The sequence below is a fragment of the Bombina bombina genome, chromosome 5 (assembly GCF_027579735.1).
Source record: "Bombina bombina isolate aBomBom1 chromosome 5, aBomBom1.pri, whole genome shotgun sequence".
Classification (NCBI taxonomy): domain Eukaryota; kingdom Metazoa; phylum Chordata; class Amphibia; order Anura; family Bombinatoridae; genus Bombina; species Bombina bombina.
In genome coordinates this window covers 276,549,680-276,572,538 of record NC_069503.1, presented here as the reverse complement: position 1 = coordinate 276,572,538, position 22,859 = coordinate 276,549,680, and the positions used below count along the sequence as shown (strand labels likewise).

Sequence of the window (22,859 nt, the reverse complement as noted above, 5' to 3'; positions counted from 1 at the left end):
TATATGTGAATAATAGTGAAATATAACATATTCACACTTAATAATCTTAATAGAAGGTAGACTAAATAGTAACCTTTTATCTTTTGACAAATGTTCTCATGGAAATATTTTAATGCCACTGCTATAAGTAGAGAGTTTCAACATTAAAATGAGGTTTTGATAGGATAACCACAAAAGTAACACTAGCTTTAAGGATTGATCTTTTTTTCCCAGGTCATGTTGCCATCTTTATTAAAAGTACATTAAACACCTCTTGATTTGAGGTACAAGTGCTTGTCCCACTGTTCCTATGAGCAAGTTCTGCAAATCAAATAGCTGGTTAAGCAATTTACAGCATTTTGAAAACTTGGGTTACAGATTTTGCTTTGTGACCTCAGTATGTAGCATCGGACGAAGCACAATTTCTACACAAAAGCAAGGGGTGCTTTAATGTCCCTTTAAATGAACATTCTGCTGTCTGCCCTTTAATGTTTTCCCAATGATTCATGTTACCTGCCAGAGTGTTTTATTGTTTACAAATAGCCCTTTTACCTTTTGTCATTTGAAATAACTGAGTTTGCCTGCTGAAACTGACGCCTATACTGAACATTTCAATACTGCAGTATTGGCTACTGAAACAAATTTTACAACAAAAAAAAAATCCTTCCACTACTTTAAATACAGAGAACACTTATGAGCTGGTTGCCTAAGTATGTTGTCCCTTTAACTTTTCTGTTTACTTTCTTAAGGCACAATAATAAATATTTTTTCTTATTAAACTTTACAAATTGCATATTACAAACTGTATATTGTACATAAATCTTAATATATCAATATAATATTTAATAACTTTCTTGTATATAGATAATGGATTTATTCCTGATGCTTTGCTAGAAGATGTCATGAAGGCATTAGATCTTGTATCAGAACCTGAATAGTAAGTATGTTTTACATTTATTATGTTAAATGGATAAATATTGTAACATTGTGTATGTAAATATGAGTCCTAAATAGTAAGTCTACCTAGATATCAATAAACTGCAGCACATTGTTGTGTTTGCAGTTATGAACTGCTACAAAGCAGTTAACTTGTTTGTCACATTATATCCTTGATTAATTGTGTCAAATTCCTACTATGATTTTGGAAATCCACTTAATAGGGCATGAAACATTTTAAGATTGCAATTATGAGTAAAAACAGATTCAATATGTATTCATTATTTATGTTGATGATTTTGCTGTAAAATAAGTTTTTTGTGTAAAAATCATACTTCACTCAGGCTGAAAGATATGTTATCTTGGTTGCCTTCAAAATGCTGCAAATTGCCTAGACCAACTACATACTAGATAGTTATTGCTTAGAGCAGTGAGCTACTAATTCACAGCTAGCCCTACTTAGCCACAATTAAGGGAGTCAACATAAACATACTCACCAGGATGTTAAAGTGGTTTTGCAAACCATTAATAAAGTGAGGATTTTAAATTATTTTTAAAACATTCATTTTATAAATATTTTTTTTTGTTTTTTTTATTCAGCAGTTAGAGTCCACAATCCATTACTTCTGGGAATTACTCTTCCTAGGCACTAGGGTAGGGCATAGATTCCCAAACCGCAAGAACTCTATAAAACCCCTCCCACCTTACTTCCTCCGCTGAAGGAAGGTGAAGAATAAAGGGTCTTTCTTTCATGTAATTGGCAAGAGTCCATGAGCTAGTGACATATGGGATATACAATCCTACCAGGAGGGGCAAAGTTTCACAAACCTCAAAATGCCTATAAATACACCCCTCACCACACCCACAATTCAGTTTTACAAACTTTGCCTCCTATGGAGGTGGTGAAGTAAGTTTGTGCTAAGATTTCTACATTGATATGCGCTTCTCAGCATTGTTGAAGCCCGATTCCTCTCAGAGTACAGCGAATGTCAGAGGGACGTGAAGGGAGTATCGCTTATTGAATACGATGATTTCCCTAACGGGGGTCTATTTCATAGGTTCTCTGTTATCGGTCGGTGAGATTCATCTCCTACCTCCCTTTTCAGATCAACGATATACTCTCAATTTACCATTACCTCTACTAGTAACTGTTTTAGTACTGGTTTGGCTATCTGCTATATGTGGATGGGTGTCTTTTGGTAAGTATGTTTTTTATTACTTAAGACACCTCAGCTATGGTTGGGCACTTTATGCATTTATATAAAGTTCTAAATATATGTATTGTACTTATATTTGCCATGAGTCAGGTTCATAAATTTCCGTCTGCAGACTGTCAGTTTCATATTTGGGGTATATAAACATTTTTTTAAGAAATTTATTTCTTACCTGGGGTTTAGTCTTTTTTTCAGTTGACTACTTCTTGCAAATTGCGGGTGATATTAGGCCAGCGGGTGCGTCAAATGCTAAACTTTATTGCATCATTTTTGGCGCAAAAAAATACGTCTGACGCAACTTCGTCATTTCCGGCGTCATACTTGACGCCGAGACCTTGCGTCATTAGTGACGCAAGTGTGTCATTTCCAGTTATTTTTGGCTCCAAAAAAGTTTGTTACGTTGTGCGTCATACTTGGCGCCAAACTTTTTCATTATTTCAAATACCCCATGAATGTTTGCTTCTTGCTTTTTACTCTATCAGAGGGCTATGCTATTTGCATTTTTTCCCATTCCTTAAACTGTCATATAAGGAAATAGATCATTTTGCTTTATATGTTGTTTTTTCTCTTACATTGTGCAAGATGTCTCAATCTGATCCTGTCTTAGAAGTTTCTGCTGGAACATTGCTGCCTGACATCAGTTCTACCAAAGCTAAGTGCATTTGTTTTAAAATTGTAGAAATTATTTCGCCAAATGTCATTTGTAATAGTTGTCATGATAAACTTTTACATGCAGATAGTGTATCCATCAATAATAGTACATTGCCAGTTGCATTTCCTTCAACTTCTAATGTGCATGCTATACCTGTAAATTTTAAAGAATTTGTTTATGATTCTATCCTGAAGGCTTTGTCTGCATTTCCACCTTCTAATAAACGTAAAAGGTCTTTTAAAACTTCTCATTTAGTTGATGAAATTTCAAATGACCAACAACATAATAATTTATCCTCTTCTGATGAGGATCTATCTGATTCAGAAGATCCTTCCTCAGACATTGACACTGACAAATCTACTTATTTATTTAAAATAGAGTTTATGCGTTGTTTATTAAAAGAAGTGTTAATTACTTTGTATATTGAGGTAACCAGTCCTATTGACTTTCAGTCTAATAAACGTTTAAATGCTGTTTTTAAACCTCCTGTGGTTTCTCCAGGGGTTTTTCCTATTCCTGAGGCTATTTCTGATATGATTTCTAAGGAATGGAGTAAGCCAGGTACTTCTTTTATTCCTTCTTCAAGGTTTAAAAAATTGTATCCTTTACCAGCAAAATCTATAGAGTTTTGGGAAAAAAATCCCCAAAGTTGATGGGGCTATTTCTAATCTTGCTAAACGTACCACTATTCCTATGGAAGATAGTACTTCCTTTAAGGATCCTTTAGATAGGAAGCTTGAATCTTATCTAAGGAAGGCCTATTTATATTCAGGTTATCTTCTCAGACCTACAATTTCTTTGGCTGATGTTGCAGCTGCATCAACTTTCTGGTTGGAGAATTTAGCACAACAAGAATTGGATTCTGACATATCTAGCATTATTCGCTTACTGCAACATGCTAATCATTTTATTTGTGATGCCATTTTTTATATCATCAAAATTGATGTTAGATCCCTGTCTTTAGCTATATTAGCTAGAATACCTTTGTGGCTTAAATCTTGGAATGCTGATATGACATCTAAATCTAGATTACTATCGCTTTCTTTCCAAGGTAATAATTTATTTGGTTCTCAGTTGGATTCTATTATTTCAACCGTCACTGGGGGAAAGGGAGTTTTTCTGCCTCAGGATAAAAAACCTAAGGGTAAATTTAAGGCTTCTAACCGTTTTCGTTCCTTTCATCAGAATAAGGAACAAAAACTCAATCCTCCCTCCAAGGAATTTGCTTCCAATTGGAAGCCTTCCTAAAATTGGAATAAATCCAAGCAATTAAGGAAACCACAGTCAGCCCCTAAGTCCACATGAAGGTGCGGCCCTCATTCCAGCTCAGCTGGTAGGGGGCAGATTTAGGTTTTTCAAGGATATTTGGGAATAATTTAACGTTTTTTGTGCATTTTGGAAAATTGTTCACTTTTTCTTTTCTTAAAGGCACAGTCCACTTTTTTTCTTATGTTTTTATGCTATAAATAAGTGTTTAAACGACTTTTGTGGTATTACTAGTCTGTTCAACATGTCTGACATTGAGGTTTCTCATTGTTCTATGTGTTTAGAAGCTATTGTGCAACCCCCTCTAACATTGTGTAACTTTTGTACTGAAAGGGCTTTACAATGTAAAAAGCATATTTTAAATAAAGTAAGTGTGCCTAGGGATGATTCTCAGTCTGAAGAGAATCAGGATATGCCATCCAATTCTCCAAGTGTCACAACCTTTTATGCCCACACAAGCGACGCCTAGTGCTTCTAGTGCGGCTAATTCCTTTACTCTGCAGGAGATGGCTGCAGTTATGTCAACTACCCTTACAGAGGTATTGTCTAAATTACCAGTGTTGCAGGGTAAACGCAGTAGGTCAAGTATTAATGTAAATACTAGGGTTGCACCAATACCATTTTTTTAAGACCGAGTACAAGTACCGATACTTGTTTTCAAATACTCGCTGATACCAATTACAGATACTTTTTTTTTTTTTATGTCATGTGACAGTTAACCAAGCACAATACAGACTAATTATTTAAGATTCCTTCTTAATAATTATGAAGAACTGTAACTTAAGACATTATGAAATAATAAAACAGTTTTATTTGTCATAAAGTTCACAGAACATGTTTATAAATAAAAATATTAAAAAAAAATATATTAATAACAAATATAAAATCACAACCAACCAAAAGTGCAATACAGTAAAAAATAGAACAGTGCACTGTTTAATCATGGGGAACAACACTATGGGCTAAATTACATTTGACTGGTAAGCTTTACCAATGCTCTCATTACATGTCCTACTCCATTAAAGTCTATGGAGTTGGAAATGTGAACAAAGCATTGATAAAGCTTACCAATCAAATGTAATCTAAATCTAGTCCTATAATTGCAGGATGAGTGTTCATTGGAATTAACTTAATTTTTGCCATGAGTACTCTTCCTGCAATTATATAAGCTAACCTATGGATGTTCCTCAGAGTACATTATGTTTTGAACATCATTGTGCAAGATGAGAACTAGCAGTAAAAAGGCAATTTAGCAATTAGAATAATTTTTCAAAAGTTAGTGGCACGTTCTTTTAAAGGAACAGAACATAAGCCTCTCTGCATGTTCAGATATAAGTCTGTTTTTGCCTTCAGTAAGGAGGTTTGACTCTAAGTTGAACAGTCTTTCACTTTCCACACTACTGCATGGGGCAGAAACATATTTTTGGACCATTTTAGCCAGAGCTGGAAATCTCAGTTTAACTGACCAGTACTTCAGGGGTTTGTCTGAACGGGGTACAGTGATCTCTCCTACAATAATACAAATAACAGCAATTTGTATTGGCAGAATAGTAGTAAACAATTTTTAGTTTAGTCTCCACTTCATGAAATGAGAACATGCAGTTTGAAAAAACGCCACAAGATAGCATATGGGTAGGAAGTGGAGGTATCGGTTTAAGTATCGGTGCATTTGCACGAATACAAGTACTCATGCAAATACTTGGTATCGGTACCGATACTAGTATCCGTATCGGTGCAACCCTAGTAAATACTGAATCCTCTGATGCTTTATTAGCTATTTCCGATGTTCCCTCACAGTGCTCTGAGTTGGGGATCAGGGAATTACTGTCTGAGGGTGAAATTTCTGATTCAGGGAATGTTTTGGTTCAGACAGATTTGGATGCTATGTCATTTAAATTTAAGTTTGAACATCTCCGGCCTGTTGCTTTAGGGAGGTTTTAGCGACTCTGGATGATTGTGATCCTATTGTGATTCTTCCAGAGAAATTGTGTAAAATGGATAAATATTTGGAAGTTCCTACTTACACTGATGTTTTTCCGGTTCCTAAGAGAATTTCGGAAATTATTAGTAAGGAATGGGATAGACCAGGTATACCGTTTTCTCCCTCTCCTAATTTTAAGAAAATGTTTCCTATATCAGATACGATTCGGGACTCATGGAAAACGGTCCCTAAGGTAGAGGGAGCTATATCTTCCCTAGCTAAGCGTACTACTATACCCATTGAGGATAGTTGTGCTTTCAAGGATCCTATGGATAAGAAATTAGAGGGTCTACTAAGCTAGCTAATTCTTTTATTACTGATGCCACTTTTCAAATTGCTAAATTAGCTGCAAAAAATGCAGGATTTGCTATTTTAGCACGTAGAGCATTGTGGCTCAAATCTTGGTCTGCTGATGTGTCATCAAAACATAAGCTTTTAGCTATTCCCTTTAAAGGTAAGACCCTTTTTGGGCCAGAATTGAAGGAGATCATTTCTGATATTACAGGAGGTAAGGCCATGCCCTACCTCAGGATAGGTCGGTTAAAATGAGCGGTAAACAGAATAATTTTCGGTCCTTTTGGAACTTTAAAGGAGGACCCCCCGCTTCTTCTTCCACAAAGCAGCATGAAGGGGTGGCCCCCGATCCGGGACCGGTTCTAGTAGGGGGCAGACTTTCTTTCTTTGCTCAGGCTTGGGCAAGAGATGTTCAGGATTCCTGGGCACTAGAAATAGTGACCCACGGTTATCAATTGGAATTCAAGGATTTTCTCCCAAGAAGGAGATTTCATCTTTCAAAATTATCTGCAAACCAGATAAAGAGAGAGGCGTTCTTACGCTGTGTAAAAGACCTTTTTACTATGGGAGTAATCTGTCCTGTTCCAAAATTGGGACAGGGGTTTTATTCAAACCTATTTGTGGTCCCCAAAAAAGAGGGAACATTCAGACCCATTTTTGACCTCAAGTGTCTAAACAAGTTCCATCAATTTGAACGATTTTGCCAATGATCCAGGAGGGTCAATATATGACTACCATGGATTTGAAGGATGCTTACCTTCATATTCCAATCCACAAAGATCATCATCGGTTTCTAAGGTTTGCCTTCTTGGACAAACATCAGTTCGTGGCTCTTTCTTTCGGGTTGGCCACAGCACCCAGAATCTTCACAAAGGTTCTAGGGTCTCTTTTGGCGGTTCTCAGACCGCAAGGAATAGTAGTGGCGTCTTATCTAGACGATATTCTGATTCAGGCGTCAACATATCATCTGACAAAATCTCACACGGACACAGTGTTGTCTTTTCTGAGAACTCACGGCTGGAAGGGGAACATAGAGAAGAGTTCACTTGTTCCACAGACACGGGTTCCTTTCTTGGGAACTCTGATAGACTCGGTAGCCATGAAAGTATTTCTGACGGAGGTCAGAAAATCAAAGATTTTGATTACTTGCCGAGCACTTCTGTCCATTCCTCGGCCATCAGTGGCTCAGTGTATGTAGGTAATCGGATTAATGGTAGCGGCAATGGACATCGTTCCGTTTGCTCGCTTTCATCTCAGACCACTGCAACTGTGCATGCTCGGTCAGTGGAATGGGTATTATGCGGATTTATCTCCAAAGATAATTCTGGATCAAGAGACCAGAAACTCTCTTCTTTGGTGGTTGTTGCCGGATCATCTGTGACATATGTCAATCATCAGGGGGAAACAAGGAGTTCCTTAGCGATGATAGAAGTATCCAAGATAATCAGTTGGGCAGAGGCCCACTCTTGTTATCTGTCAGTGATCTACATCCCAGGGGTAGAGAACTGGGAAGCAGATTTTCTAAGTCGATAGACTTTTCATCCGGGGGAGTGGGAACTTCACTCGGAGGTATTTGCCTCATTGATTCTCAGATGGGGCAGACCGGAATTGGATTTGATGGCATCTCGTCAGAATGCCAAGCTTCCAAGATACGGATCCCGGTCAAGGGATCTTCAGGCCGAACTGATAGATGCCTTGGCAGTACCTTGGTTGTTCAGCCTAGCTTATGTGTTTGAACGCTTGATTTTATCGAAGTGAGGATTCTCTGATTCAGTTATCAATACTTTAATACAGGCTAGAAAGTCTGTCACTAGAAAAATCTATCATAAGATATGGCGTAAATATCTTTATTGGTGTGAATCCAAGGGTTACTCATGGAGTAAAGTTAGGATTCCTAGGATTTTGTCTTTTCTCCAAGAAGGATTGGAGAAAGGGTTATCAGCAAGTTCCTTAAAGGGACACATTTCAGCTTTGTCAATTCTGTTTCACAAACGTTTGGCAAATGTATCAGATGTTCAGTCTTTTTGTCAGGCTTGATCTAGAATTAAGCCTGTATTTAGACCTATTACTCCTCCCTGGAGTTTGAATTTAGTTCTTCAAGTTCTGCAAGGGGTTCCGTTTGAACCTATGCATTCCATAGATATTAAACTATTATCTTGGAAAGTTCTGTTTTTGGTTGTTATTTCTTCTGCTCGAAGAGTTTCTGAGCTTTCAGCATTACAGTGTGATTCGCCTTATCTCATATTTCATTCTGATAAGGTGGTTTTACGTACCAAACCTGGGTTCCTTCCTAAGGTTGTTTCGAATAAGAATATTAATCAGGAAATTGTTGTTCCTTCCTTGTGTCCTAATCCTTCTTCTAAGAAGGAGTGTCTGTTACTTAACTTGGACGTGGTCCGTGCCTTAAAGTTTTACTTACATGCACCTAAGGATTTCCGTCAATCATCTTCATTATTCATTGTTTATTCTTGAAAGTGTAGGGGTCAGAAAGCTACGGCTACCTCTTTCTTTTTGGCTGAGAAGTATCATCTGCCTGGCATATGAGACTGCTGGACAGCAGCGTCCTGAAAGAATTACGGCTCATTTTACTAGGGCTGTGGCTAGTAACAACCGATGCATCTGGGTAACAGATTTGGAAGGCTGCAACTTGGTCGTCCCTTCACACTTTTTCCAAATTTTACAAATTTGTTACTTTTGCTTCTTCTGAGGCTATCTTTGGGAGAAAGGTTCTTCAAGCAGTGGTGCCTTCCGTTTAGGTTCCTATCTTGTCCCTCCCTTTCATCCGTGTCCTATTGCCTTGGTATTGGTTTCCCACAAGTAAGGATGAAATCTGTGGACTCGTCATATCTTTGTAAAAGAAAACTAAATTTATGCTTACCTGATAAATTACTTTCTTTTATGATATGACGAGTCCATGGCCCACCCTGTTATTTTTAAGACCGTTTTTTCTTTATATTTTTTGTAAACTTCAGTCACCTCTGCACCTTTTAGCCTTTCCTTTTTCTCTTCCTATACCTTCGGCCGAATGACTAAGGGTGGAGGGGAAGGGGAGGGGCTATATATACAGCTCTGCTGTGGTGCTCTTTGCCATTTCCTGTTAGCAGGAGGTTAATATCCCACAAGTAAGGATGAAATCCGTGGACTCGTCATATCGTAAAAGAAAGTTATTTATCAGGTAAGCATAAATTTAGTTTTTTAATCAGGACAAGGCAGTTTTGATAACTACATTTTGATTCCTTACCTAAAGGGGTGTCTTCAGATAACTTGAGTAGGGAAATTGTTGTTCTAATCCAAAGAATTCTATGGAGAGGCTTCTCCATAATTTGGATGTTGTTCGAGCTTTGAGGTACTATTTGCAGACTACTAAGGATTTCAGACAAACGTCTAGTTTAATTTTTCTGGTTCTAGAAAAGGGCAGAAAGCTACTGCTGTTTCTTTGGCGTCTTGGCTTAAAGGGACACTGAACCCAAATTTTTCTTTCGTGATTCAGATAGAGCATGAAATTTTAAGCAACTTTCTAATTTACTCCTATTTATTAAATTTTCTTCATTCTCTTGGTATCTTTATGTGAAATGCAAGAATGTAAGTTAAGATGCCAGCCCATTTTTGGTGAACAACCTGGGTTGTTCTTGCTGATTGGTGGATAAATTCATCCACCAATAAAAAAAGTGCTGTCCAGAGTCCTTAACCAATAAAAAAAAAAGCTTAGATGCCTTCTTTTTCAAATAAAGATAGCAAGAGAACGAATAAAATTTGATAATAGAAGTAAATTAGATAGTTGCTTAAAATTTTATGCTCTATCTGAATCCTGAAAGAAAAAAATTTGGGTTGAGTGTCCCTTTAAGGTTTTGATTCATAGGGCTTAAACGGATTACTGTCCGTTCAACCAGATCGGTTGAAACATCTTGGGCCTTTAAGAATGAGGCCTCTGTGGATCAAATTTTCAAGGCAGCTGCTTGGTCTTCTTTGCATACTTTTACTAAAATCTACCATTTTGATGTTTTTGCTTCTTCTGAAGCAGCCTTTGGTAAGAGAGTTCTTCAGGGTGGTATTTCCGTTTGATGTAGTTTTATTAGATCCTTTTTATTTTATTTTCATCTTTTGCATGCTAAAATGTATCTAATTATTGTGAAAAAGAGAAATAAAAAATGATCTATCATTTTTGTCCAGCCCTCATTACTTGTGGACTTCACTGCTTAGGTATTACAGGGAGTGCAGAATTATTAGGCAAGTTGTATTTTTGAGGATTAATTTTATTATTGAACAACAACCATGTTCTCAATGAACCCAAAAAACTCATTAATATCAAAGCTGAATAGTTTTGGAAGTAGTTTTTAGTTTGTTTTTAGTTATAGCTATTTTAGGGGGATATCTGTGTGTGCAGGTGACTATTACTGTGCATAATTATTAAGCAACTTAACATAAACCAAATATATACCCATTTCAATTATTTATTTTTACCAGTGAAACCAATATAACATCTCAACATTCACAAATATACATTTCTGACATTCAAAAACAAAACAAAAACAAATAAGTGACCAATATAGCCACCTTTCTTTGCAAGGACACTCAAAAGCCTGCCATCCATGGATTCTGTCAGTGTTTTGATCTGTTCACCATCAACATTGCGTGCAGCAGCAACCACAGCCTCCCAGACACTGTTCAGAGAGGTGTACTGTTTTACCTCCTTGTAAATCTCACATTTGATTATGGACCACAGGTTCTCAATGGGGTTCAGATCAGGTGAACAAGGAGGCCATGTCATTAGATTTTCTTCTTTTATACCCTTTCTTGCCAGCCACGCTGTGGAGTACTTGGACGCGTGTGATGGAGCATTGTCCTGCATGAAAATCATGTTTTTCTTGAAGGATGCAGACTTCTTCCTGTACCACTGCTTGAAGAAGGTGTCTTCCAGAAACTGGCAGTAGGACTGGGAGTTGAGCTTGACTCCATCCTCAACCCGAAAAGGCCCCACAAGCTCATCTTTGATGATACAAGCCCAAACCAGTACTCCACCTCCACCTTGCTGGCGTCTGAGTCGGACTTGAGCTCTCTGCCCTTTAACAATCCAGCCACGGGCCATCCATCTGGCCCATTAAGACTCGCTCTCATTTCATCAGTCCATAAAACCTTAGAAAAATCAGTCTTGAGATATTTCTTGGCCCAGTCTTGACGTTTCAGCTTGTGTGTCTTGTTCAGTGGTGGTCGTCTTTCAGCCTTTCTTACCTTGGCCATGTCTCTGAGTATTGCACACCTTGTGCTTTTGGGCACTCCAGTGATGTTGCAGCTCTGAAATATGGCCAAACTGGTGGCAAGTGGCATCTTGGCAGCTGCACGCTTGACTTTTCTCAGTTCATGGGCAGTTATTTTGCGCCTTGGTTTTTCCACACGCTTCTTGCGACCCTGTTGACTATTTTGAATGAAACGCTTGATTGTTCGATGATCACGCTTCAGAAGCTTTGCAATTTTAAGAGTGCAGCATCCCTCTGCAAGATATCTCACTATTTTTAACTTTTCTGAGCCTGTCAAGTCCTTCTTTTGACCCATTTTGCCAAAGGAAAGGAAGTTGCCTAATAATTATGCACACCTGATATAGGGTGTTGATGTCATTAGACCACACCCCTTCTCATTACAGAGATGCACATCACCTAATATGCTTAATTGGTAGTAGGCTTTCGAGCCTATACAGCTTGGAGTAAGACAACATGCATAAAGAGGATGATGTGGTCAATATACTAATTTGCCTAATAATTCTGCACTCCCTGTAGTTTCCCAAAGGTAATGGATTGTGGAGTCTCACCACCTGTATGAAAGAAAACATAATTGATGCTTGCCTGATTAATTTATTTATTGGTAGAGATAGTCAACAAGACCCATTCCTGTTTTTTCATTTGGTTGTAGCTTTTCTTTTTGCACCTCCTCCCCTTTTTTTCTGCTCCTTTTTGTTTTTCGCTATTATTACTTTTCCTGGTTTCTATGATTGGCTATACATCAGACTAGTTTCTAGTAAGGTGGGAGTGGTTTTATAGAGCTCTTGGCATTTAGGAATCTTTGCCTCCTAGAGTAATTCCCAGGAGTAATAGATCATGGACTCACCACTATGATACAAATGAATTTATCAGTTAAATATAAATTTATGTTTTTGCAATTCAGCTCATTTAAGACTGCTTTTGGATATCTTTCCAAATGTCCATTTAATGGTAATAGTTGGGGGGTTGTTTATTTATGAGCTTGCCCCTTACTGTTAATTCACTTGAATAATGAGTACAACATCTGTTTAAAGAATGTAAAGAAGCTCACGTCTGCATATCTAATTCAAAACTTTGCTTAGGAGTTCTAATTATATTTTAAACTGTTAATACTAATATATTATTCAAAACCATTTTGCTAGAATCAATTTGAATTTATTTAAGCATAATCACTTAAAGACTTTAAGCACATCCCCTATTTAAAATATATATTTTTGCATGGAAATTGGAAGATCTTGCTCAGTAACATTAACATTATGCCATTGCAGTGTTTTAGAAAGGGGGTGTTCTAGACTTTAAACTGGGCAAGAATACTCGGATTGGAATTAGGGAGTTTTCCCTTGTCTGTGACCGGCTTCTGCTTCGCTATCTTAGCAAGAGACAGGGAACCCCTACAAGCTTCAAAGGCAGAGGTTACCCACATAGTTAGAGACTTTTATTTTGCACTGTTGCTTGCATATTTTTTTACTTTCATATCCCTTTAAAGGGGCAGTCAAGTCAAAAATAAACTTTCATGATTCAGATAGGGCATGTAATTTTAAGCAACTTTTTATAATTTATTTTGCTTTGTTTTCTTGGTATTCTTTGAGGAAAGCTAAACCTAAGTAGGCTCATATGCTAGTTTCTTAGCCCTTGAAGGCCGCCTCTAATCTGAATGCATTTGAGATTTTTTTTATGACTAGAGGCATTAGTTTGTGTGCCCTATAGATAACATTGTGCTCATGCACGTGGAGTTACCTAGGAGTTAGCACTGAATGCAAGTCTGTCAAACGAGCTAAAATAAGGGGTCAATGTGCAGAGGCTTAGATACAAGGTAATAACAGAGGTAAAAAGTATATTTATATAACCATGTTGGTTGTGCAAAACTGGGGAATGGGTAATAAAGGCATTATCTATCTTTTTAAACAATAACATTTCTTGTGTAGACTGTCCCTTTTTAAGTTAAAAAAAAAAACTCTTAAAGGGAGAACTTTGCAATATACTTTATTTATTTTGCCCTCTTTTCATGTAATTTCTCAAGGCTAGGTCTGCTATATATCTTTCTCTAATTGTGTTTAACTGATAGCAATGGCAAAAAAAAAAACTATTTATACTTACATTTTGAGCCTTGTTGTCAGCAGACTCAAGCCTAGATAGGCTCATTTTAGTAAGGCAAATGGTGGATGTTTGGCTATTGACAGACAATTCCAACAAAGGTGTTTGTTCTTTAGAAACACAACATAAATTACTTATTACAAGGTGTTTACTGTCCATCAGGACCCTTAACAGGCCAGATATTCATTATATCTTAACTAGAGCAAAGGTGCAATAATCGGCTGATGGATGACAGTAGGTTAGTAACCACGGTTATCAATCAACTGATTATTTCCCTTGTTCTCTAGTTAAAGGGACACTCAAGTCAAAATTAAACTTCCATGATTAAGATAGAATACTTTAGTTTGAAGAATAAACTTTTTGAAAATAAATGGTATGGAGATGTGTTTGACTGTCCTGCATGTTTTATAATGTAAAGCTCGACAAATGAGCCGTTAATAACACAGCATTGTGTATTTAGAGTCTTGATAAACCAAGGATCACATTTTCCTTAGATATGCAATAATTACTTACATATGTAGTTATACTTGTTTACATATATATAAACATTTGCAATAGATGCAAACAAACCACATGTGATTTTTGCATAAAGGCTTAAGAATATCTTTGTTTATGAAATTATGGGAAGATTTTTATATTCTCACGGCTTCACCATATGATATTGTTTTGTCTTGGGTCTATTTTTCATCTTTTGTTTACTACATTTGTGTCTATGTATTTTAAGAACAACCTATTTAAAAAAATAAAAATAAGTATCATCTCTGTTTTTAAATTATTAAAGGGACCAAAAAGCCCAAAAAGAAAATGCTTTAATGTGGGTGAAGGAAATTTGATAATAGAAGTAAGCTCTGTTTGAACCATGAAAGAGTTTGCACCAATTTTGACTTTAACCCCTTCCCGCCCTTCTATGCCGTACTAACTGCACTGGGCCTTTAACCCCTTAATGACTGGACCATTTTTAAATTTTCTTACCCTTAATGACAATGGCTATTTTTACATTTCTGCAGTGTTTGTGTTTAGCTGTAATTTTCCTCTTACTCATTTACTGTACCCACACATATTATATACCGTTTTTCTCGCCATTAAATGGACTTTCAAAATATATCATTATTTTCATCATATTTTATAATTTACTATAAAAAAATTATGAAATATGAGGAAAAAATGGAAAAAAACACTTTTTTTTAACTTTGACCCCAAAAATCTGTTACACATCTACAACCACCAAAAAACACCCATGCTAAATAGTTTCTAAATTTTGTCCTGAGTTTAGAAATACCTAATGTTTACATGTTCTTTGCTTTTTTTGCAAGTTATAGGGCCATAAATACAAGTAGCACTTTGCTATTTCCAAACCACTTTTTTTCAAAATTAGCGCTAGTTACATTGGGACACTGATATCTGTCAGGAATCCCTGAATATCCCTTGACATGTGTATATTTTGTTTTAGAAGACATTCCAAAGTATTGATCTAGGCCCATTTTGGTATATTTCATGCCACCATTTCACTGCCAAATGCGATCAAATAAAAAAAAATCGTTCACTTTTTCACAAATTTTGTCACAAACTTTAGGTTTCTCACTGAAATTATTTACAAACAACTTATGCAATTATGGCACAAATGGTTGTAAATGCTTCTCTGGGATCCTCTTTGTTCAGAAATAGCAGACTTATATGGCTTTGGCATTGCTTTTTGGTAATTAGAAGGCCACTAAATGCCGCTGTGCACCACACGTGTATTATGCCCAGCAGTGAAGGGGTTAATTAGGGAGCTTGTAGAGACCTTGAAGGGTTAATTTTAGCTTTAGTGTAGTGTAGTAGACAACCCAAAGTATTGACCTAGGCCCATTTTGGTACATTTCATGCCACCATTTCACCGCCAAATGCGAGCAAATAAAAAAAAAAAAAGTAAAATTTTTCACAATTTTAGGTTTCTCACTAAAATTATTTACAAACAGCTTGTGCAATTATGTCACAAATGGTTGTAAATGCTTCTCTGGGATCTCCTTTGTTCAGAAATAGCAGACATATATGGCTTTGGCGTTGCTTTTTGGCAATTAGGAGGCCGCTAAATGCTGCTGCGCACCACACTTGTATTATGCCCAGCAGTTAAGGGTTTAATTAGGTAGCTTGTAGAGAGCTTGCAGGGTTAATTTTAGCTTTAGTGTAGAGATCAGCCTCCCACCTGACACATCCCACCCCCTGATCCCTCCCAAACAGCTCTCTTCCCTCCCCCACCCCACAATTGTCCCCGCCATCTTAAGTACTGGCAGAAAGTCTGCCAGTACTAAAATAAAAGGTGTTTTTTATTTTTTTTTATTTTTTTTTAATTATTCATCTGTGATGGACCCCTGCCTTAGCCCCCAACCTCCCTGATCCCCCCCCCCCAAACAGCTCTCTAACCCTCCCAACCTACCTATTTGCCACCATCTTGGGTACTGGCAGCTGTCTGCCAGTACCCAGTTTTCCCCAAAAAAGAAAGGTTGGGTTTTTTTTGTTTTTTTTTTCCTTAAACAGCGGTTTTCTGTAGTGTAGCTTCCCCCCCACCTAACCCCATCCCCCTACCCTAGCAGATCCTATTTTTTTTTTTTTTTAAAAAAAAAAAAAAAAACGTTTTCTGCCCCCCTCTCTCTTTGATGATCATTGGTGGTAGTGGTTGCTGCGCGTGCGCACACACACACACACATGCACGCGCGCGCGCCCGCAGGCCCCCCCTTTGCACGCTCCCAGCATCTGGCGTGCACAAAACACTTGAAGGAACCGGATGCCGGGGAGCGATGGGCCGATCACCCGCCTCCCTTGTAAGCTCCCACCCACCAACGGCACCATCGCTACCGGTGCAGAGAGGGCCACAGAGTGGCTCTCTCTGCATCGGATGCTTTTTAAAAGGTATTGCAGGATGCCTCAATATCGAGGCATCACTGCAATACCCTGAGAGCTGCTGGAAGCGATTGCGATCGCTTCCAGCACTCTCTTAGACAACTGACGTACCAGGTACGTCCATTGTCACTAACTGAAAGTTTTTGCAGGACGTACCTGGTACGTCAGTTGTCATTAAGGGGTTAAAACCCTTAGGACGGCATAGAAAGTCCTATCCTTTTGGCTGTACTAAAGCCAAATCTGCTTCCTAAATGGGATCACGGCCGGGGGGGGGGGGGGAGGGGGGCGTGCCTAGCAACATAGGCACTCTACCCAGACACAATCCTATCATTGAAATCATGTGATCACATGAACGATCGCGTGATTTCACTTTTTAACTTATTTATTTACATCAGAACTTTGTTCTGATGTAGACAAATAAGTCCGGGTGGGAAGGGGTTAAACCAGTAAATAAAGTCTGTGTAGTCCTTATTTTAAAAGCACACCAAACTGTTTGTCCTTAATTTCCTCAATTGTTCTCATTTATTCTTTTTTGTTATCGTGATAAAATCTTACCTCACTGGCAGACGTGTATATAGTCCTAAACCTCCCACAATTCAGTGTTTGTGAGACTGAAGTCATTGTAAAACATCTAAATATTACTTAAAAGGACAATGCAAAACGGACCTATTCTAAAAGGCTTTTAATGTGTTTAACACAATCATTTCAGCTCTCATGCAGGATACAGTTATACAGTCCCTGTGTAGTTTGCACTACAATGTCCTTTTAATTTGTACGTTTGAATTTCTGTAACTATTTTCTTTCTCATACGTATGTGTTCCTCATTGTAGCATACTGTTATTTTTTTATTCATGACCCATTGTGTTTTGAGCATAGGTTCTTGTACACTGTTTTAGCAAATGTTTTCCTAATAAGGTACTATCTTATAAATTACCATCAGTATTTGGTTTTAATCATAAGATTATGTTGTCTTAAAATAGCTACATTTGGCAAATAAGATGCCATTCTGATGAATGCGCCATGAAAACTTAAAATAGAACTAAATTTACTTTCTTGGCAGACACTATTGTTGCAGTACCACATATCTTAGGAACGCAGAAAGTAAAAAATTCTGTGCTTATTATTTTCTTTCCAATATTTTCTAGTGTAAACCTCATGAAGACAAAATTAGACCCAGAAGGACTTGGGATCATATTACTGGGGCCATTTCTTGAAGAATTTTTCCCTGAACAGGTATGCGGTCTTCATTCTAAAGCATACAAAGTAAGAGTTTCTAGTATTGCATGTTAACTAATTGGTGGTTTAGACTCATATTAAACTGTTTGCTGTGCTTGTTTATAAGACACAGTTTTACCATGGGACCATAACAACCATCATTTGTTTAAACGGACATTAAACCCAATTTTTTTCTTTCATGATTCAGATAGACAATACAATTTTAAAAAATATACCAATTTACTTCTATAATCTGCTTCATTCTATGATATATTTTGTTGAAGAAACAGCAGTGCACATGGCTGAGCCAATCACACGAGGCATCTATGTGCAGCCACCCATCAGCAGCTTCTGAGCCTATCTAGATATGCTTTTCAGCAAAGGATATCAAGAGAATGAAGCAAATTGTATATTATAAGTAAATTAGAATGTTGTTTAAAATTACATGCTCTTTCTAAATCATGAAAGAAAAAAAAAAAATATTTCCCTTTTAAATACACAATCTGAATTTGATATATACATTCTTGTTGAAATCTAGATCACATAAGAAGTGAGTTAATCTTCTCCTTATTAAACCAACTAGAATAAAACATTGATCTGTTCTTTTTTTAATTCAATTTTAAAACTTTATTTGAAAACATACAAATGGACACACATAGAGAAAACATATACAAATGGGCACACATAGAGAATTAAAAATTGCCGTCATCTGCACAGGCTTTAACTATAGATTGTTAAAAACATCCAAATTCCTAAATTCTAATTGGAAAAACAGAAAATTCTTAAAGGAACAGCTACACACCACCAAAGAGGGAGTGCATTCTCTCACTGTCATATTAATAAAGGTTAGTTAATTTTCACTTAAGTTTAATAAAATGGACCATCATGTGAGGCCAATAGGAAAACATATACATATTATCCTGGTAATAATAAATGATGATTTTTCTAACCTTGGTGACGAATAATCTAGATTTTATTAATTACAGGAGGCGAGTATTATTATCGTTTATTTGTAGAGCCCCAACAGATTCCGCAGAGTAATGTTACATGAATTCATATGTTAAAAATGTAGGATCTATATAGCTTACTACCACTAATTCTATCATTTACTTAACCCCTTAACATCAGCCGACGTACCCTGTTTTCACTCTAAGGAGTAAGGAGAGCTGAGCAATTTCTAAATGCCTTCTGGAGTGCGACATGTAGTAATAGTATGTCCCGCTTCCGAGACCCGTACTATTAAAGGGCTGAAAACCCTTTAAGGACACGCAACATACAGGGAACATCCATGTCGCTAAGGGGTTAAACCCTTTTGGAATCTGAGTTTGCAAATGAAAAATCCACTAAGCCTTTTGCTTACAAAGTAACTTCTCTTTAGCACCTGCTCTAGAAGGTATTTTGACATGTTTAATAACCATCCACAGAAAAGATGACAAGAAATGTTTAAGGACATTAATAAAATGTGTAGCTATGTCTAAGCATGCATTATTGTCTGTTATATGTGATAAATGATCCCTCATACTGTTTTTTGCCTCCCGGATTGTCATCCTTGCAAATGATCAAATAAACCACACAAGTAGAAAGGTTTTCAATTCACTTTACTGGATACTGCAACCAGTGAATAATATGACATTCACATTTCCTTCTGCCATATCTAGAAGCACTATTATGTTATAACTTAGGTAATGTTTTGGTCTCAAAACACTTGGAGATAAAATGTCGCCTAGTGTTTTATTGCAAGAATAAACAAACCTATGCATATGAACTGAATCCTTCAAATCATACTATTTTATAATATTGTCGAAAAATCCTAGGTATTTGGTGGTGAAATTGATTGCTATTCTTAGCGATAAAAACTGAACTTCTAGTAATAGGGATTTTCTTTCTAGTTGTCAGAAGATCTAATCTATCTTTTTTCTTAACCATTTCTGAAGCTCTCTTATTAGTTATCTTGCAAGTAAACTTTTTTCCCCCCAAGATCTAGACTTTTTTATCAGATGGTGAGAGTTAGCAGTCATCACAAGTGTGAATTCCCCTCCTGACCACTAGGACGATGCAAAAGATACTGCAACACAACAAATCTTAAAGTTCCTCCAACTTACCATCATACTCATTTTCTTTTGCTTTCTTGATGAGGAGTGAGGTGAAAGTGAATTGCAGATCATGTTCTTTGGGCATAAGGGTTTTCTTTCATGTAAGTGGCAAGAGTCCATGAGCTAGTGATGTATGCGATATACATTCCTACCAGGAGGGGGTAAAGTTTCCCAAACCATAAAAATGCCTATAAATACACCTCCCACTTTGACTCATACCTCCAGTTTGTTATAAACTTTGCCTTCTTTGGAGGTGGTGAAGCAAGATGTGCTTGATTTCTTCTGTGAAATGCGCTTCTTAGCATTTTGAAACCCAGTTCCTCTCAAAGTACAGTGTTTGTCTGAGGAATGTGAAGGCAGTATTGCCTGTTGACACCATGTTTTCACCTATGGGAAATCTATTCTAAGGCTCTCGGTCGCATGGATTCATCTGCTGCCTCCCTTTACAGATCGACATTATACTCCTCTACCATTCCCTCTACTGATATGTTTCAGTACTTGTGTGGCTGTCTGCTATATGTGGATATGTGTCTTCTGGTAAGTATATATCATTTTATAAGACACTCTCAGCTATGTTTGGCACTTTTATATTATAAAGTTTCTAATGTATATTGCATATATTTGCCATGAGTCAGGTCTGTGTATATTTCCCTTTGCAGTCTTAACAGTTTCAGCATGGAAATTATGTTTGTGGGAGAATTTAGGTATTTTTTTCTTATCTGGGGTTCCAGTTAGTTGTAACTTGGAGTCTGTTTCTCAAAATTTCGTGGGCTAATTAGGCTCACGATGACGCAAAATGGTACTTTTTTTTGCGTCATTTTTGCCGCAAAATATTTTGTTATGAAGTTGTGTCTTCCATTAACTGATTTATTTAATTGGCCACTTCTAACAGGAGTTGTTCCAAAAGACTGGAAAATTGCCAATGTAGTCCCTCTTCATAAAAAGGGTAGTAGTGAAGTTTCTGCTAACTATCGGCCAGTTAGTTTGACCTCAATTGCAGGGAAATTAATGGAAACTCTTTTAAAGGAAAGACTTGTATCTTTCCTTCAGACAAACAACTTAGAAGACAAAGGACAGCATGGTTTCACTGCTGGAAGATCATGTCAGACTAATCAAATTGATTTCTTTGACCATGTAACTAAAACAGACCAGGGAGGAGCCGTAGATGTTGCAAAGAATTTGACACCGTCCCACTCAACAAACTTATTCACAAAATGTCTTGCCTTGGAATAGATGCTAAAATTGTTAAGTGTGTAGAATGCTGGCTTAAAGATAGACAACAGAGGGTTTCATTTAATGGAGTACATTCAAATGAGGCACCAGTTACTAGTGGTGTTCCCCAAGGGTCAGTTCTTGGGCCTGTTTTGTTTAACATGTTCATAAGTGATGTTGGAAGTGGGCTTAAGGGGAAAGTTTGCTTGTTTGCTGATGATACAAAAATTTGTAACAGGGTAGTTTTACCAGGAGGGGTTGATCAAATAAACTGTGATATTAAAAAAACTAGAGGACTGGCCAAATGAATGGGATCTGAAATTTAATATTACCAAGAGCAAAATTATGCATATAGGATCTAAAAACCTAAAGGCCAATTATAGTCTCAATGGTACATTACTGGCTGTAACTAAAGAATAAAGGGACTTGGGAATTATTATTTCAGATGACTTAAAATTTGGTACACAATGCAGCCAGTAAGGCCAGTCAAATACTTGGTAGAGGTATTAGTAGCAGAAATAGCAAGGTTCTAATGCCACTTTACAGATCATTAGTTAGACCAAGTCTGGAATACTGTGTACAGTTCTGGAGACCATATCTTCAGAATGATATAAATAAACTAGAAGCTGTCCAAAGGCGGGCTACTAAAATGGTACATGGTCTAAAACAGTGATTTGCAACCTTTTTTTTGCCGTGGCACACTTTTTTACGTTTAAAATATCCTGTGGCACACCACCATCCCAAAATTTTACAAAATCACACATTGTAGCCTAATACAGGAGATATATATATATATATATATATATATATATATATATATATATATATATATATATATATACACACTGTACTGTGCTGTCATGCCATGCCTCCTTCAAACTATACATGACATATTGGCATTCATTCACAAACAATCATAATGATTGTCTGTGAATGAATGTCAATGTCATGGTTGTAAATGATGCCTGATGAGCCTGTCACATACATCCCAATATTTCAAAATTTGAAAGAAGGACACCCCCGCACTGTTGTCAGCCTGAGGATCTCTCATGGCACACTGGTTGAAAAACACTGGTCTAAAATATAAAACGTACAAAGAAAGACTATGATCTAAATATGTATAGTTTAGAGGATAGAAGGGAAAGAGGCAACGTGATAGAAACCTTCAAATATATGAAGGGACTTAATAAAATAGAAACTGAAAGCATTTTTCACAAAAAAATAAATGTCAAAACAAGGGGTCACTATCTAAAGTTAGAGGGTAGCAGATTCAGGAGAAATTTAAGGAAGCATTTTTTTACAGATTGGGTGGTGGATTCATAGTATAAACTTCCATTTGAGGTGGTAAACACAGGGACTGTAAATGAATTCAAAAATTGCTGGGACATGCATAAGGCTATCCTAAGGAAAAAGTAACCTTAGGATAATGCTGATATTCTGTTCCCTTCTGTTAGGCAACAAGTTGGGTAGATCATATTGATACAAGTTATTTATTTTAAATTTGAAATGTTTGCTACTTTTTTAGACATATAGTTAGGTTGATTACATATTAATATAATCCTCTTTTCTATTTTTGACTGGCCAGTCATATTATAAATAAATTATAAAATAAAATATATTATGTTTTGATGGTATGTGTTTTATGCTTTTATCTATAAAGACTGATTAGAATAAATAAGAGCATATATAGTATTCTCTTTCTCTTGTAAGATGTATCGAGTCCACGGATTCATCCTTACTTGTGGGATATTCTCCTTCCCAACAGGAAGTGGCAAAGAGAGCACCCACAGC

At 36.9% G+C, this 22,859-nt stretch overlaps 1 protein-coding gene across 2 annotated transcripts in view; it reads left to right on the top strand.

Moving 5' to 3' along the window:
* Nucleotides 1-22,859, top strand: part of MINDY3 (MINDY lysine 48 deubiquitinase 3) — a 325,101-nt gene that overhangs the window by 249,591 nt on the left and 52,651 nt on the right. For both annotated transcript variants that reach the window (XM_053714015.1, XM_053714014.1), the window contains exons 13-14: nucleotides 844-916; nucleotides 17,694-17,781. In XM_053714015.1, the coding sequence (XP_053569990.1) occupies nucleotides 844-916; nucleotides 17,694-17,781 (161 nt within the window). The remainder of the gene's footprint in view (nucleotides 1-843; nucleotides 917-17,693; nucleotides 17,782-22,859) is intronic.